Source organism: Trichoplusia ni, chromosome 8, assembly GCF_003590095.1.
Source record: "Trichoplusia ni isolate ovarian cell line Hi5 chromosome 8, tn1, whole genome shotgun sequence".
NCBI classification, from domain to species: Eukaryota; Metazoa; Arthropoda; class Insecta; order Lepidoptera; family Noctuidae; genus Trichoplusia; species Trichoplusia ni.
The window spans coordinates 6,112,017-6,130,017 of NC_039485.1; the positions used below are offsets into that span (position 1 = coordinate 6,112,017).

The window sequence follows — 18,001 nt, forward strand, 5'->3', positions numbered from 1 at the left end:
ATATATAAAGTTATTACGGCAAAAAAATATATAATTATATTATACAAAAATAATTACAATAATTTACCTCGTAATATATTATTATAATAATGTGATGGGCTTAGGCTAAAAAAAGCAAATATTGAAATGAAACTACTTTTACGGATATCATGGTCACGGGCAGATACCTGCAAAGGTTTCGAAACGTCGGGCACTAAAATCTAAAATTAAACCACGGTAAAATCCGTAAAAGTAGTTTCATTTCAATGTCTAGCATTCGCGTAAACCTAAGAAACCACTAAACAGCAAATATATTTGCCAAGAATAGTTACTACAGGGATGGCAAAACCATGGATTTGTCCGATTTGTTGAGTCCTTACTACCCTTCAACCGGAGCAAAAGTAAAAAAAACATACAGTATGAAGAAAAATCACTAAGGGCACCCCCTGCAAGGTTCGGCCTCGATTTAAGGTGTTTCTAACAATCCCATTAAGGCAAATTAAGAAAATAGGGCTAGATTTTTTAGAAGTTCCATTATTTTAAGTTAACCGGCTTTCGTAATTCAATTCTCAACATCTTTCTACAACTAGCTATTTCCTTTTTTGCCTGCTTGCTGTGGAGGGAAGAGGAACATTTATTTTTTTCTTTCTCCTCCTTTTCGTTATAATAATTAATTCTTTTGCGGGTTCCAATTCTGTTAATTGTTTTCCTGGGACATACCGAGCTTATCTATTTTTATGGTTTCAGTTGTGTGGCAGTCAAGTCTTTATAAAAAACCAGACTGGGGTCCGATTAGCTTGAACAACGGACAAGCAAACGGTTTAATGACTCTTTGATACTTTTATATTTCGCCCAAAACATACAAAAATATATAGATTAAACCACAAGTAGGTCTAGCACGTAAGAATTAGTTGTGTATGTATTTTGTAAACTGCAGGTAAGTATTGTGTCTAAACTGTAAACTAATTAGGATATTCCTATATTTATGCACGTGTAAACTGTTCTCATAACATCAAAAAATGTAAAAGTGGCTCTGTCGTATTTTACGTCCTCATACCTAAACTTTGAACTTTAAGAAAACTTTGTACTGATAATCTAAAGTTAAACCGCAAATCATCATAAACCTAGGCTTTTTTTCAACTATGTTGGGGTCCGCTTCCAGTCTAACCGGATGCTGCTAAGTACCGGCCGCACACAAAAGCAAATAAGGCCGTGTCCCCCGAGTAGGCAAACTACGAACGAAAATTGATCTGAGTTGCATTTAACACAAATTTCCAGCTCACCCAGTCGGCAGCTACAGGGGACACGGCATTAGGCTTTTAAAAAAATATTTTATGATTGGATTAAAAATTACTGAACAAAGTTATCACCTTCGCAATTTTTTAACACACTCATTCGGAGTCATTCGCTATCAAAGCAAATTGGAAGAATATCACTACCTAATATTGGAAAAATGACTACAATATTGGTACCCAATCATAATTAATACTTAATAATAAAAATATAATAAATTTATTTATTTTCAGGCAACATGGCCCATAGATATATACCTTAGAGACTAACTATAATTATACCTACATTATACAGTTTTTGTTAGTAAATAAGAGTCTTAATACTATATTAGTAACACTTCCTAGCACTACGTGTTTGTGCGTTCGGTCGGAATTTGTCCGCGGAAGCGACGGAATACCATTCCTTGCGGCCAAAAGTTATCGTCCATGACGAGGTGCAGGTAGCAATTAGGGACGCGCACCACAAACGCCTTGAAATTGACGTTCCGGCGCGACTCCAGCAGCTGCACTCTCAGCGCGTACTGCAACTTTTGGCGCACGTAGTCGGCGATGTCCTCCGCCCGGATGCTATAGTGTAGGCGGAGGTACATACACTGGAGTATTTGGCTGCGCAGCTCGCTCCTTCGTTTGGGGCTCCACAGGAGCTTTGCCGCAGCAGTTCTGGTTAGTTCGTTACCGGTGCTTTCTCTTCAGCACCGTTACGAAACCGTCTTCGTCCGCCTGGTTCCTCGGTAATTGCTAGTGTTTCCCGAGGGTAACAACGGAGGCACAAAATGGAGTAGTTATAAGTTAGATTTAAATTTTCCGTAAAATTTAAGTTTTTCTGCGGAATATAAGCTATAAAAATTAGACATGCCTACCAATGAGTACAAAATTTTCTTACGCAAAATGTAGCTACAATAAGTTATTTAAAGTATGACCGTTACGTCGTGCTTTGTCAAACTTTCATAATAAGTATGCTAGGCACCTGCTTTAATTTCTTATTTAATATGAAATGGGAATCTATAAGCTCACTTATCTTTGGGCGCTTTCCGAGTATTGATATTAATAAGTTTGATAGTTACGGGTACGTTTTGTGTCTTGGAGGGAACTCTGAAGTATATTAATAAGACGAAGGCGGAAGTTCATTATTTAATTACAGGTATCATTAAAACCTATCCAATCCGGTGCTGCGTATAAAGGTTTCTAAAAGGGCCTAACCTTTAACGTGGGTTTTTACAAGGCCTACGCAGCCACTGCGCAGCGATAAATTTAATTATTTGGCACCGGCCGCTAGATGGCGTGCCACACTACAACCCGATGACGTCATACTGTTTCCAATGTGGCATGATGATCTCGCAATATCGTAGCTCGTAGCTAGCGACACCTGACGGCGTGGCACTCCAATTTCATTTGTGTGTTATATAATGGCGTATAACAAAATGTGCCAGCTTCGTCGTATTCAAGAGACTAGTCCAAAGATATACCTACCCTTTCGAATAACTTACCAAACGGCATACTAAATTTAAAATTTTAACGATATTTTGGTATCTAGCAATAATATTCTACGAAATATCCCCAACCCACGTATTTACACCAGACTAACACGTGTATTGGATTTCGGAATCGAATTAATTTTCTAATTAAAATAATATATTTCAATTACAGTGGTCTTTTTTATTAAATAAAAAAAATACATCATTTTCAGTTCTATAAGTACATTAACATTTCAGTAAACTTTTACCAAATCAACACTTCATCCTGTTGACCTGAGATCAGAAATAAATAAGACCGACGTTAGCATTGGTTCTGCCAGTACCCAATAGCAGTGGTTGTGGTAGATATTGAATGTGAAGGATGATTTAGACTCAATATTTCACTTACATTTAATGTCTACAGTTTGTAATCTATGCTTATCTAAACTGTTATAATCATAAAGTGATTTAATAATATACACTCATAATGGAAAGTCTACCTAAAGTATTTTTACAATAATTTCGTAAACTTAAATCATCTAGGAATTAACTAGAACAGGTAGATATACTACATTCAGATTTACACTTGAGAATGAAATAAATAAATACTCACAGGGAGAATTAGAATTAGACAAATATTTAATTGTTGCATTCATTTCACATTTACTCTAACAAATAGTTACCTATACAGCAATGGGATACAGATCAAAATATATTCAAAACATGTCAGGTTTCAATTTGTGACAAACAAACAGTCGCTTTGCACTCAAACCACTAACAATATACAAATAGTGGTGAATTAAGCCCTTAACATTAAGTTGCTCAACACCGTTTGTTGCTTGATAATGATAAGGTATACATATTCACGAAATAGTTTAAATACACTTTACAAGTCGACACTTCCTTGTTAAAAATACCATCTTTAGAGATTTACTTAATGAATTATCTCAATGCTTCAGGTTTCCGTTAATATTTTTAAATAAGTTTGATATAGCTTAAGGTTATTTACACAATACTGCTTGATACCACAGATGTGCATCACTGATAAAGCAGGCTTGTCGGTCTACTGGTGCTAATACAGTCTGCACACTCCCTTCCACTTTATTGTTATTTGCCTTTTGCTGTAATAGTAACAGTTGATTTTGCTGGTTGTGGTATGATTGTAATCTCATCACTTATTTTGAGGGGTTTTAGGATAGGATCAGTTTCTGCAATCTTGGTGGATGATGCAGGAGTCTTACTTTTATCCATAACACGCTTGGCTACAACACTGTGAGCTGAGTAAACATGGTTCTCAAACTGTTTGTACATTCCAAATGTGGCAGTGCATACTGTACATTTGTATGACAGGTGTGCAGGCTTCAATGTCATATTGTGGTCCCTTGAAACATGGTTCAGTAGCTTCCATTGGTACACTCTTCCACACACGGGACATCGACCAGCATCCTTGCCTTTATTAGCAGCTTCTTGCATAGAACTCGTAACTAAACCATGGGAACCAAGAAGGTGGCGTTCCAATCCCTGGTCTGTAAAAAATCTAAATTGACATTTTTGGCAATTCAATGGTGGCCTGTTATAAATCATTTTTGGATGAATTTTAACTTTATGTATCCACTGCATATGGTTTCTCAATTGTTCTAAGTCTTTTATGTAACCATCACAGATTTCACAGATGACAAAGGTAGCTTTGGAGTTTTGGGATGATTGTGAGGACGAAGGTTGCGGTGCGCGTGGAAGTGGAGTGATGGAGATCTTAGGTGTAGCATTATTACTCTGGTTATGCATCATAGGGTAATTGGCAATAGTGGTCCCGACAGCAGGTGAATTATGCATTATCATAACGCCGCTGCGTAGGATCGGCACGCCCGCCACGGGAGTGGGGCGGGGCGGGCCTGAGATGGGCGGCCGTCCACGAGGTCTGCCAAGCACAGGCATGCTCGAAATCACATTTGGCATGTTTATTTGGGGCCGACTCAAATTATTCATATTGATTTGTGTCTTATTGAAGTTAGACGGGTAAGTGCCAACCACGTTATTACGTGCTCTTGTTAGTTTAGGTATTTTCGCGGGTGGTTCCCACTCTATTGGCGGTCCTAGGTTAAGCTCTGGTTTAAATTTCTTGGCGCACGCAATCAAATGGCGCGCTAATTTAGTTTTGCTGTTATCCTCGAAATGACAGTTAGCACATTGTTGATATGCAGGAGCTCTTTCCAATCTACCCCTAATGTTGTGTTCCGCTTCCATATGAAACAATATGTCATGCGGGCTACGAATTTCAAACTCGCAAGAGTTGCATTTGTAGATGTTATTTCGCATGTGTGGTGCCTCTAAGTGATGGGCCATGACCAACATGGATTCAGTCTTAAAGCTACAAAACTCACACTTTTTCTGCACAAGAGCATACGGAGCATTTGTTTTCTTACTGAACTCCAAGTTTTGTGTTAAAGAAGAAATAGCTGCCTCTGTGGCTTTAGTGTTTTTACCAGTTTTCTTTTCCTTGTATAGTTTTCGATTCTGATGCTTGAGTAAATCACTTTGCACATATTCCTGAACTAAATTAAGTCCAACATTTATAAAAAATTGTCCAAGCGAACAATCAAAATAGCTATCAGGTTTACCCCCACTTAAACCTTTGGCAATCAGGCTAATGGGGTCTTTCAGGTCATCAATAGTGTCATCACGATCTTTAATCACCACAGCATCATCATCTGATATGACTTCATCTTCTGAATCAGAAGAAGACTCTCCATCCCATGAGTCATCATCCTCATCATGTCCACGCTTCTTCTTCTTTTTCTCTGATTTTCTGTCTTTAGCTTCTGCACTTTTACCTTCTTCACTACCTTCATCATCAGCCAGGATCTCTCCTTTACTGATACGCTCCTGCCTTTCCTTTTCTTTCTTCTCATTTTCTAATCTTTCTCTCTCCAATTTCTCGTGATCTTCTTTAATTTTAAGCTCTTCTAGTTCTTTTCCTAGCTTATCCACAAATTCCCTAAAGGGCTTAATAGAAGGCTTCTCATACACGTAAGGTACTATGAATGAGGGTGCCTCCACAACAAACATGTCATCAGTAAGCGAGGGCAGAATGTTAGGTTGTGGGGCAGGGGTGCTGTTACTGTTTGAGGATGCATTTTTAACACTCACTGGAGTAATAGTTGTGCCCCGAGCTGCAATACTCTGGCACAGGTTGTGTGCATCTAAGGCACTTGTAGACATGGGCTTGCTAGGTGCTGAGACTGGGGCCTTGCTAGACAAAATTGAATTTGTGTCGATAATCACTACAGTCGGCTCACTGTTTTGATCCCCATTTGACTTTGATTGTTTTGTTGCTAAATCTGCCAAACTTTTGGTATCACTGACAACTATTGGTTTGTTCTTAACAACTGGGGCTTCATTGAGAGGGTCCTCCATAGAAACTTCTTCAACATCAGACTCTTCACCACCATTTTCCAGTTGCTGCTCCTCCATTTTCTTCTCTTCAATGGCTTTACTTTCATTTTGTGATTCATCAGAACTATCATTACTATCTGTACTAGAGTTTGAACTGTCGTCATCATTAGTCACTACACAATCTTCCTCATCATCACTTGTGATTTCATGTACCTCAGGTCCTGGAGAGCCTCCATTTTGACTCTGGGGCTCATGCTCATGCTCATTTTCATGTTCATGCTCATGTTCATTCTCATTTTCGTTTTCATTCTCAGAGTCACTGCTATCATCTTTTGGCTGACTTCCTTGTGATGTATCATCATCGCCCTCGGTTCGTTCGTCTGAAAACGAAAGTCAAATACGTTTACAAATATAATATATAAACAAATTACTATGTCCATAAATCATAGCAGAGCTTTTTAAACTGTAAAGTAATTCGCATTTGAAAATCTTTTCTAAAAGTTATTCAACAAAACTTTAACTAGTAAAGTCACCCGGGAGCGTCCAGCAATTACGAAGACGTTAAGAAGACCAGTAAAATCTAGATATCGTAGTAACCTTATCGTAAACGATTACAACTATAACCTGCCAAACATAGTCTCAAATTAAACACTTGGGTAATGTATATTTAAAAAACATAATTTCATTTATCATGTAGCGTCATTAAATCATGTGGAGTATGGACCGCCATATGGGATTCCATGGCATTTCTCCGAAAAAACAACTCTATCAGGTTTGATGGTAAACACGTAAGAATAACTAATAATTTGGTAAAATAAGGATACCCAGCGTCGGGATATATACCTGTAGCAGTAGAAATTGACATTTTCTAATGATTTTCGTATTATAAACCAAAAAATAGCACAATAGCACAGTAGCGGAAACCAAACCAAATCAAGCTGTCATTTTAAAAGATTTTAAGCGTGTCAAGTTCCGACACAAACGCTTTTGGGAAAGCACCGTTACAATAAGATTTACTGAAATAGTAAATTGTAGCGTGTTTTTATTTTTGGTTACTGCAAAAATAAAAATGATCGACTTTTAAACTATCTTTATTGGTATTGACTATTTGAATATAATAAATAGTTAATAGCAAGTGGCGGCTGACATCACGACACTACAAAAAACCTTTATTAAAAAATGGTGGGAAAGGGAGGGCTTTCGGTGGGGGAAGGACGCGGTATTCCACTATAGAAATATTGAAATAAAAATGCGGTAAATTTAAATGAAATCGTTATTGAAAATATATTACTCACTTAATATTACAAATTTGTTATTAATGATGCGTTATTCAAAAGGTGTATTTTAAGTAATTTCATAATAGATTTTTATGCTTTGCAGCATCATATAAAAGAAATGTATGATTTCTTCCGTAAATAACAATGATAAACTGTTGTACTTTCAAATTTCATCAAAATAAAGTATGCCGATATTTGTTGACTTTCCTATTACAATCCCTTACAAAATATTTCGGTGATTATTAATGTTCTTTTATCGATTAAGTCTGAGATCCCTTTTTACCCTATATACAATAAATTCTCTACTATGTTGCCACATTTGAAAACCTTCAATACTTTGAAAATTATCCATAATTTAAGAAATCATTTCATTTCTGAGAATAACAAATGGCTTTATAGCGTATGAAAATACATCGAAATTAAACAAATAACTCCAAATTTACTTATTCTGATAAGAACTAGGCTTAAGAAATTTTTAACTACTAGTTCCTGCATAGAAAATAATATTGAGAAAGAATAAAATGCCTTTGGTTCATATATGGGTGGATGGATATAATGGATTAGGAGTCTAATATATTACTAAAAGCATGGTCAATTAAATGATACTTATATTCATTTATACGAGAAGGTAAATGATAAAACTCTCAGCTACATAGCTGAGAGTTTTATCATACTTAATAGTGTGTATTTATTATTTTGGAGGATTTGTAAATAAAAAGGAAACATTTAAAATTGCACATAAAAACTTTATTAAATAATAATATAGTTCAAACAATACATTAAAATACTTGTTATTCATTAGTTCAAAGATGTAATTTAGATCCTATAAACAGTTCATTACTCTAAGAATAGTTAGTTTTCTTCTTCATTAATCTCTTCTGCCTCCAAAAATGGGTCTGTAATAGGGGCTTCCTGGGTCTGGCTGCCTGGGTCAGGCTTTCTAATAACTCCCATTTCCTCTGCTGCATTAAGACATTTTTGTGCATTTTCTTTGGTCCTTCCCTGCTCTGGATCGTCCAATCTCGTTAGTGCCATTAATATTTCCATGATATCAGTTTCAAATATTTTAGCAGCTATATCTTTGTCTCCAGAAATTATGTTGTGTACTATATATGTGCCTCTATATTGCACTTCTTTGTTGGGATTAGCTAATAAACACCTTAATGTTTCTGGCCATACTTGGACATCTAATAGTTTTCGGCAACAAATTTTACTTGCTGATGTCAGTATGCACAATGCACCTGCAGCTGCCATGACTGTGTCCATGTCTTCTTCTTGACACAAGAGATACAAAAACTTCGTTTTGTCGTTATTACTCTCATAAGTTTTAATAACTTCCTCAGATTGTAATAAATTACAAATACATTGTGTGGCAGCTCTTAATAACATCTCATGATCTTCATATAAGTAATGTTCAATTTTTGCCAAACCTCCTTCTTTTAAAATTCTATTTCTGGTAGTTTCATTCATTCCAGCTAAATTACAAAGAGCCATAAGAGCTTCGAAATTCTCCAAGGCACTGCAATCTGGATGTAATAAAGCTACAAGTGGTCTTACCACTTCCAAGTTTCTTTGACCAGGGAAAGCTACTTCTGGGTTTATTGTTATGCCAATTCGAGCCAAAGCTTGGGCAGCTTGTTTTTTACCTTTCTCTGTACCTTCTAATGACATGGGTATTAATACTTTGGCTCCACCTTGTTGTACAACTATGCCCCTCAGCTCTGGTAATCCACAAATTGCATTGAATACTCTAGCAATTAACTCTCTTGAGTTGTGACTTTCTGTCTTGGCAAAAGCTACTAAACCAGTAGTTACACCTGCTTTAGCGAGCACTGTAATTCTTTTGTTTATAAAGTCAACATCATCTAGTTCATGCTGCTCTGGTATGTGGTGCTTAGCAAACTTGGCTAGTTCCATCATTTCAGGCATGAGCTCCTGTTTATCATAGGCATTGCACAAATTCACCAAAGTAGTAACCACACCATAGAGGCAGGACTGGTCACCAGTCTTGGCTAATTCAATAAGGGCATGGAGAGCAGCTTTATCTTCTACTAACTTTTCTTTCACATCAGCATCTAAAGTCAAATAAGAAAGTCCTTCAGCAGCCCATTTTCTCACATCATTTTCTTTAGCTGGATTAACAAGGAACTTTCTGCAAGCTTCTGCAAGTTTTTTGGTGGAGCCATCAGCAAATGGGCGCACCGAGGCATCATCACCTCCAAAGCTGCCAACCTTACAAAGACCAACTAATGCTCTGACTCTCACAGCATCATCTTTGCATTGATACAATTTTTTCAAGATATCAACTCCTTTGTTTATTATAGTTCTGGCCTTATCTTTTTTAGAAGCAGCAGCTACTAAGCATTCACAAGCAACCTTTTGCTGCAGTGGATCTTCTGTCTGAGCCATAACTAGTATCATCTCAAGAATACCTTCCTTTGATATGACATAATTTCCCACATCAAGAGGCCCCCTAAGTAAAGAGGTTATAGCCACAGTTATTCTTACTTTAGATTCTAGGTCAGGAGAAAGGAGCTTGTCTTTCACAAAATCATCAACCTCATTATTAAACTTTTCTCTTGCTTCATCATAGTACATATTTTCATAAATCTTAGCAAGACAGGCAGCAGCTATAGTTCTTGATGAAGGTGTGATATTCAAAGATGATTCATATTTGTATTCCTCTAGTTCACTACAGACTTCAAGCAACCGCTGGAGTCCTTTGATTTCCACAAACCTGTCAGCCCAATTTATAGCAGTGTAGTGGCAATTTCTCATAATAAGCTCTATAATTGCTTCTCTACCTAGCCCAGAGATGACCCTGTTGGTTATGGAGTAAGTTAAGCATGTGAGTAGTGTGTCTAGTTCACTTTTGTTCTCCTCACACAGTCTGGCATCAGGCTTTGAGTCTTTCTTGTTATCCATACCTGAGAAGGTGTTTAATATAACTTGTAGACAGTACTGGGCTGCATTAACTCTTTCTTCATTCTCACTATCAATGATTTCTAGGACCCAGGGAATGCCAAGTATCTTTATTACTGCTTTTGTCCTTTCAACATTCCTCTTGCAAAGCTGGCTTATAACTCTCACTGCATTTACATAAATATCATGATGTTTCTCTACTTTCAGTAATCGCTGAATTTTAGTAACAACACCATTTTTTATCATAATATCTGCACCTGCTGCTTCCTTTGCAAGCACCAATAGATTAGACATGGCCTTATCACGTTTTTCAATATCTTCACCTAATTCAAAGGCAATTTTAAACATCTGTTCGACTTTACTGCTGGTTTGTGCATTTTGCCTTGCTCTTTCCTGGACAACAGCGTGTAAACGCGCTAACACCGGTTGGACAGCCTTGTTTGTAGGATCCACAGTAAAAATTGTTTTAGCATCCCTATAAGCTTCTTCATACCTTTGTAAGGATTCTAATGCCTGTGACCGCCTGAACAACGCTTTCGGATCTTCCGGAACGATTCGTATGGCTTCATCGCAGTCCTTTATTACTTTCTCGTAGTCTTTCGTTTTGAGATACGCTGCTGCACGATTTTTAAGGTATGTAGCTAAGTCGCGGCTCTCTTTTTCAGCGAGATCGATTGCCTTGCTGTACAGTGATATTGCTTCTTCATAATTTTCATTCTTAAAGGCTTCATTGCCTTTATTTTTGTAAGTTTCTGCTTCATCAATATGAACACCCATTATGCGGTTCGGTTGCACTTTACAATATAAGTTGATATTACACCGGCGACACTTTTATACTCAGATTTAAAGATCGTTCTAGTAAAATCTGGTAAGTTCATCTCAAATACCAATAGTACGTACGTACTAAAATAGAACTTTATTTTTGTACCCCATATGTGGAAACACGACACAGATAACAGAAACAAGTATGTGATCCCCTGACGGCTGACAATGTTGACTTGACAGATTATCATTATGAAATTATTTTTACAGATAATAATTTTAATAAAAAAAATCTATTTACTCTACAGATTTGGAAATAAATCACTTAAAGAGGAAAAATCATTTCTTAGGTGAGACTTAAATGTTCATTCGTGTAAATAAATACTAAATAAATTGCATGCGCGTAAACCGACGCTGCAGGATAACGACTCCACAGACTGTGTACCTCCAAATATTTTCTTTTACCTAATTTCTGATAAGTCTGATGTAAATCACCAATCAGTTCTAAATGGCGAATTAATTAGTCATTACTTAATCATATTTTTTAGAGCATAAATATGTTTTGTACCTACTGGTAACTTAGAAATACAATGCCAAAGTCAGGAAGACTGACATGAGGACATGAGACATCGAATATTCCATTCATTCGGATGATCTTGTAGTTCGGTCGTTCGGTCCGTCACATTGCTCCAAGCTTATTTGATTTTCCTCGTGTTTTAAAGTATTTTAAGTTTTCTGAAAATAACTCGTTATAATGGCCGCAATTAGTTTACTTAATCCCAAAGCTGAATTAGCTAGGGCGTCGCAAGCTTTGGCAGTGAATATTTCGGCCGCAAAAGGAATTCAAGATGTCATGAGGACTAACCTCGGTCCTAAGGGAACAATGAAAATGTAATATTTTTGAATTAATTCAGAGATATTTACTTACAAAACGTTGTAGAGACACTATTTTCAACTTTGCGTATCATTTTCCACCAACACTTAAAGTAAATTTAAATTATTACCAATTTTATATCCATTTCAAAAGTCATATGATCTTGATTTATCTTTTTGGTTCCGCGGCTTGTTTCAATTGTTTAAAAAAATAATACATTTTGAATGGGATACATTTATGGATTAACTGGTGTTGTATTACAGGTTGGTTTCTGGTGCTGGAGATATTAAAATCACTAAGGATGGCAATGTACTCCTACACGAAATGCAAATTCAACATCCGACCGCCTCCCTGATTGCACGCGCCTCGACCGCTCAGGATGACGCGACTGGTGACGGTACCACATCTACTGTGCTCCTCATTGGAGAGCTTCTCAAACAAGCTGATATTTACATCAGTGAAGGTATATTCAATTGCTTTTGTCTGACTGATAATATTATACTCTATTTCTTACGAGTCTCACCATTTTATCCTTCGGGATTTTTGGTCACAGTTTTGATTCCTCCCTTTATACTGGTTAATGGAATAATTGTAATGCTTTAAATCAAGGCAGTCCAATCCAACGGTGCAGGTTCATGACTCACCAAATAAGTAAGAATTTACTTGCCAAGAGTATCGCACTGATTTATTTTAAATTTATCTGGGCCTATGGTAAAAGATTAACTCATGACTGACCTTAAGACTTTGATGGAAAATTTAGTATGTGCTGAAACTTACAGATAAGCCTTTAACACTGATGGAGGTTAAACTGTGATTTCTGAGGAACTTGATAGGGATGATAAAAAACATCCCCACTTTGGCAAGCTGTAATCAATTATCTCTTTTTTACTTTTCCAGGTCTTCACCCTAGAATTCTAACAGAAGGCTTTGATGTTGCCCGCAACAAAGTGTTGGAAGTTCTTGAATCAATCAAAATCCCTATTGAAGCTAAGAGGGAGGACTTACTTGATGTTACCCGCACTGCACTCAAGACTAAGGTATGTTTTGTAGTGTGCTTTCACTGTTACTCAATTGTAAGCAATTATGCACTGAATCTAGACCACTCAAAATTGACTGTCTTCAATAAAACTAATCAATGTTATGTTGGTTAACAGTAACCAGTATATTATATTATATTGTTCTGAGGTGACCATTTAGTCAAGTGGTTAACCTTTTATTAGAAACTAGCTGTTGCTAGCCACTTTGCCTATTAAATGTTGAAAACCATGTCACTGTAGCATAACATGAGGAAAAAGAACTATCTTAAGTTAATCCAAGTTAAAACTAAATGTGTACCAAATTTTTTCAGTGGTTTGTCCATGAAAAAGTAATAAACATCTATCTAAACAAACTTTCACCTTGATAATATTAGTCAGACTTAAAACTGTATTACATCTGCTTAGGTACATCCTAGTCTAGCAGAGGTACTCACCAACGCCTGTGTGGACGCAGTGCTGACCATCCGCAGCCCCGACAAGCCTGCTGACCTGCACATGGTGGAGATCATGGAGATGCAGCACAAGACTTCCACTGAAACCGCTCTCATCAAAGGTAACATATTATTATAATAAACATGATGAAAGGCTTCTATTGGGAAAGCTCGGCTCTCATTTTATTGCCATACCTAGGTAGATGGCATTCGACATGCCATCTGAGACAGCATCAAAGGCGCCAAATAGCCTACTGATTTTTATAATTTTATTTTATATAGGTTTGGTAATGGACCACGGCACACGCCACCCTGACATGCCAAAGCGTGTGGAGAATGCCTACATCCTGACATGCAACATTTCTTTGGAGTATGAGAAGACTGAAGTCAACTCTGGATTCTTCTACAAATCTGCTGAAGACAGGGAGAAGCTAATTTCTGCTGAGCGTGATTTTATTGACCAGAGAGTCAAGAAGGTAATTGTCATTTTTTTCCAACTGCAGTCTCAGTAATGATTAAAGACAGTTTACAGTCTTTTCTTGAAAAAGACATGGAAGGTTTCCAAAAAAAAAAATTGTATCTTATACTAGTGATTTCAATAATAATTTTTAATTTTTCCAGATTGTTGCTTTGAAAAAGAAGCTGTGTGATGGCACAGACAAGAACTTCGTCGTCATTAACCAGAAAGGCATTGACCCTCTCTCACTGGATGCGTTCGCCAAAGAAGGTATCATGGGTTTGCGTAGGGCCAAGAGACGTAACATGGAGCGTCTTGCATTAGCTTGCGGCGGTATCGCTATGAATTCCGTCGACGACCTTACCGAGGAGTGCCTTGGATATGCTGGTCTTGTTTACGAACATATCCTTGGCGAGGAAAAATATACTTTTGTAGAACAGTGCAAGAACCCTCAGTCTGTAACTATTCTTATTAAGGGACCAAACAAGCACACACTGGCGCAAATCAAGGACGCTGTCCGCGATGGTCTGAGGGCTATCAACAATGCTATTGAAGATAAATGTGTTATTCCTGGCGCTGGTGCCTTTGAGATTAAAGCTAACTTAGAACTGTTGAAATATAAGGACACCGTCAAGGGAAAGTCTCGCCTCGGTATCCAGGCGTATGCTGAAGCTTTACTAGTGATTCCAAAAACCCTTGCTATCAACTCGGGTTATGACGCGCAGGATACTATAGTCAAGCTGCAGGAAGAGTCCCGTCTGAGCCCCGATCCGATTGGTCTCGACCTGAGCACAGGTGAAGCCATCAAGCCCACTGATTTGGGAATCATTGACAACTATGTTGTTAAAAAGCAAATCCTTAACTCCTGCTCTGTTATTGCTAGCAACCTCCTCCTTGTTGACGAAATTATGAGAGCAGGTATGAGCAGTCTGAAAGGATAATTGAAATTACTATAAAGTATCATTTTTGGGATCAGCTGTCCTCTTATTTTCATGTATAACATTGTTATTAATAATTTACGCTAAGGTATTAATTTCACTTTATACACAACAGCATTTGTTTTAATTCATTGCATTTTATTTTCGTTTTGAAACGAATGAGCTTTAGCTTTATCTAATGTTTCACTACTACAAACTTAATAAATAAATATTTACTAATAAATTACAGATGTTTAAATTATTAAAATACATCAATGCTTTTTAAATCTTTATTGGGGTCAACATCAATACATTTAAATGCCAAATATCTTATACATAGTGTACTCTGCAAGTTCGAATCAAATGGTCAATATAAATGCTGGTAAATATATATGGTCAAAATAATAAAATATATGATTGTATCAGTGCTGCCCTGCTGAGATGCTGTCACTGTATAATCCTTAGCAACTGATTAAGTGGTCTTGTTGATTACTAGTACATTCTTATTTTACACTTACATTCGAGAAGATAATTGAGTGATGTCCTAACAATTAAGATTTCCAATTCTGTATAAATAATATGGTTCAAATTTATCTGCCTAAGGGTTGGAATGTATAGTCTAACTGAGAGCTTGAAACAATAAATTGTTAAAATGCATATTTCAGGCAGACACTAGATTTTCTTGGAAAGCTAACACAACACTACGAAGTTAATATACAATAACTAGCAGACATACAACTAATATGTTCCCACCACCCCTCCCTCAAATCTTAATACCTCTTCTTATTTTATTTAACCTTTATTTAAATGTTCATATTTTATGAACATTGACATTGTATGACTGTCAGGTCATTGAAGTTATCAATTATATCTTCAGAAGGTTAATACAGGGCAAAGTACTAAGATTTGACTAAAGGTACACTTAAACACTCGATAATTTAAAAAAAAACCATAGCCGTGGGTTTATAAATAATCAAATGTATATACTTAACAACAATTATGTTTAAAATGAACATGAGTTTTCTTCTTCCGTTCTGTTAAAGTTGTCTACTATCAAGCCAATAGATAGTAATATACACTTTTCAAACAACATTTATAATATTCGAAAGGTAATTTAAGATTCGAAAACTGGAAGCCTATTGCGCAAAATGTCATACAAAATAAAAATAAAAAGTACTTTTGTAAATATATAACAAAACCTTAACTTAAACACTTGCTCTATATAAAAAGCAAATTAGTAACAATATAAATTTATTTTGACTAGTTACTTTTGTTAATAATAAAATTATGCTTTACGATTACTTGATTTATAAAGGATGAGGTCAAAATTTTTAAAATATTATTTAGTCAGAAAACTAAGTTTCAATTAGAAATTATTTGTTCAAAAAGAATGGAGTGTTTAATTCTTTTGTTTCTCAGCAAGTTTAGCTCGTTCATTGATGTCAATGGTAGAGAGGTTTAAAGCTCCTACCACACCTTGAAGCACTGATATGCCTGCCTTGACTATGGCCACTGGTGCTGAGATAATAGCAATCAATTTAAAAAGTCCAACTCCAAGTACTGAAACAAAACAACATATTATATTTTAGATCAAGTTTTACTATTAAATGTAACTTCTTTGACCAAATTATTCAATTACCTGTAGGTCCAGTATAGAAATACATCACATAGAGGGCTGCATAAAAAGCTTCATTGCCGGCACACATACAGAACAATACAGTCTTATTGGTATAGTAGATGCGCATGATGGGATTTTCCGACATGTCTATGAACTTGTGGGAAGCTTTGCCTTGCAGGGTAACAGTGTGGAGGTATAACCAGTGGCATGTTATATCTATGGCCATGGATATTTGGAACCAGAATGTGTATTGAGGGTAGAATGTTGCCAGCGTCATCATAAGGCAAGCAGTGCCTGCACGGTCTGTAAGTTGGTCCAGTATAGCACCAAACTTTGTACCTGAAACAATGTATCACTCTGCATTATTATGTACTATAGATATTATATCACTGGTTTTACTTGCTTACTGCAAAACCAGATTCAGATACATTTTCACAAATTTGATGATTTTGCTTCTGAAATCTTTGCGATAATTAATACTTCCACTGCGAAGCACTACTTAGTAAAAACTATAATTGTATATGTATAGTACATCAATTACAATTTATTACAAAACCATACTTAATAAGGCACAACAGATAAAAAGTATAGTATATCACTGTTAACTTAAGGTTTAAATTAAGTTTATCATGCCATTACTATTATGTCTTTTATCGCAACACAGTTTACTTTATATAGATAAAAGGGTAATTTAATTAAATGATGCCATAAAAACTCTTTCTTACTTTGGTTAAAATATCTTGCAGCATGCCCATCAATAGCATCTAACAAAGCCGAGGTAACATAGCAGACACACGCCAATATGCAGTGCGTCGGCATAAAATAAAATGATATAATTGCAAGGATTACTCTCCCAAAACCTGGAACATAAAATTATAATGTAAACAATTAGAATGAGTTGCGCAAATAACAAATATCGTTACAACTGCAACAAACAAACGTACCAATTATGTTTGGAACAAAGAGGAATATATTTTCTTGACTTTCAGTCATCTTCAAACTGTTTCTGCAATAATAGTCCAATAAATTTCAGTTTATGTATGTAATCGCAGGTAGCGCCCACCGCTAGCTAATAGAATAGGAACGATTGAATGAATGAAGTAGAAATTATTAAATTGACAAAACGTCATTTACAAAAAGTTCGGTCTGATTTGACAAATTTTTTTTATGAGAATCTTTGATATGTACCTATTTAATTATTTTTGTTAACAACAAAAACACGCATCCTACTATATAAAAAATACTGAGCCAAACTTGATGAATTTGATAAGTGGCTAACTAACAGCTATTTTACGTAAAGAAAGAATCAACAAAATCGAAATTCTGAGTTAAAGAGCATGAAAAGTTTTTTTACAGAAAAATACAGTCTCTGTGAGCCCGTTTTTCGGTTTAAGTGATGTTGTTAATTATATTGGATGAACTTTGCTACAAAATGAGTTGACACAAAAATTAACAAACTACCTAGCTTATTTTGGAATAGGGCTTGGAATGTGGCAATTTTCTTTCGTCACCATTTTTTTGCTACGGTTAATTTAAGTTTTTCCAATAAATATCACCGTTTTTTTCATTATTAGATTGCAGTCACGCA

The 18,001-nt window shown here is 36.1% G+C and overlaps 4 protein-coding genes across 4 annotated transcripts; 1 reads left to right on the plus strand and 3 right to left on the minus strand.

The window, feature by feature from the left end:
- Window positions 1-2,906: 2,906 nt before the first annotated feature.
- LOC113496516 (MOG interacting and ectopic P-granules protein 1-like) lies at window positions 2,907-7,383 on the minus strand. Its single transcript, XM_026875754.1, has 2 exons — window positions 6,962-7,383; window positions 2,907-6,498 (listed from the first exon to the last, which is right to left on the minus strand). The coding sequence occupies exons 1-2, from the start codon at window positions 6,981-6,983 to the stop codon at window positions 3,833-3,835; spliced, it is 2,688 nt and encodes an 895-aa protein (XP_026731555.1). The 5' UTR covers window positions 6,984-7,383; the 3' UTR covers window positions 2,907-3,832.
- A 744-nt stretch (window positions 7,384-8,127) lies between these two features.
- Window positions 8,128-11,313, minus strand: LOC113496325 (protein unc-45 homolog B). Its single transcript, XM_026875489.1, has one exon. The coding sequence runs from the start codon at window positions 11,092-11,094 to the stop codon at window positions 8,248-8,250; it is 2,847 nt and encodes a 948-aa protein (XP_026731290.1). The 5' UTR covers window positions 11,095-11,313; the 3' UTR covers window positions 8,128-8,247.
- A 407-nt stretch (window positions 11,314-11,720) lies between these two features.
- LOC113496326 (T-complex protein 1 subunit zeta) lies at window positions 11,721-15,039 on the plus strand. Its single transcript, XM_026875490.1, has 6 exons — window positions 11,721-11,970; window positions 12,217-12,416; window positions 12,851-12,990; window positions 13,396-13,543; window positions 13,704-13,897; window positions 14,043-15,039. The coding sequence occupies exons 1-6, from the start codon at window positions 11,834-11,836 to the stop codon at window positions 14,817-14,819; spliced, it is 1,596 nt and encodes a 531-aa protein (XP_026731291.1). The 5' UTR covers window positions 11,721-11,833; the 3' UTR covers window positions 14,820-15,039.
- Window positions 15,040-15,071: 32 nt separating this feature from the next.
- LOC113496327 (CDP-diacylglycerol--inositol 3-phosphatidyltransferase-like) lies at window positions 15,072-17,504 on the minus strand. Its single transcript, XM_026875491.1, has 4 exons — window positions 17,358-17,504; window positions 17,139-17,273; window positions 16,435-16,752; window positions 15,072-16,355 (listed from the first exon to the last, which is right to left on the minus strand). The coding sequence occupies exons 1-4, from the start codon at window positions 17,404-17,406 to the stop codon at window positions 16,195-16,197; spliced, it is 663 nt and encodes a 220-aa protein (XP_026731292.1). The 5' UTR covers window positions 17,407-17,504; the 3' UTR covers window positions 15,072-16,194.
- Between the last annotated feature and the right edge of the window lie 497 nt (window positions 17,505-18,001).

What these genes read in the sequence shown, in the direction of transcription:
- LOC113496325 (XM_026875489.1), bottom strand. Translation starts at nt 11,094, where the DNA reads ATGGGTGTTCATATTGATGAAGCAGAAACTTACAAAAATAAAGGCAAT.
- LOC113496327 (XM_026875491.1), bottom strand. Translation starts at nt 17,406, where the DNA reads ATGACTGAAAGTCAAGAAAATATATTCCTCTTTGTTCCAAACATAATT. An exon ending in CTTTGTTCCAAACATAATTG is followed by an intron (nt 17,274 to 17,357) that starts GTACGTTTGTTT and finishes TTTATGTTCCAG; the next exon opens with GTTTTGGGAGAGTAATCCTT. An exon ending in TGCAAGATATTTTAACCAAA is followed by an intron (nt 16,753 to 17,138) that starts GTAAGAAAGAGT and finishes ACATTGTTTCAG; the next exon opens with GTACAAAGTTTGGTGCTATA.
- LOC113496516 (XM_026875754.1), bottom strand. Translation starts at nt 6,983, where the DNA reads ATGTCAATTTCTACTGCTACAG. An exon ending in GTCAATTTCTACTGCTACAG is followed by an intron (nt 6,499 to 6,961) that starts GTATATATCCCG and finishes TTTCGTTTTCAG; the next exon opens with ACGAACGAACCGAGGGCGAT.
- LOC113496326 (XM_026875490.1), top strand. Translation starts at nt 11,834, where the DNA reads ATGGCCGCAATTAGTTTACTTAATCCCAAAGCTGAATTAGCTAGGGCG. An exon ending in GCACTGCACTCAAGACTAAG is followed by an intron (nt 12,991 to 13,395) that starts GTATGTTTTGTA and finishes ACATCTGCTTAG; the next exon opens with GTACATCCTAGTCTAGCAGA. An exon ending in TTGACCAGAGAGTCAAGAAG is followed by an intron (nt 13,898 to 14,042) that starts GTAATTGTCATT and finishes TAATTTTTCCAG; the next exon opens with ATTGTTGCTTTGAAAAAGAA.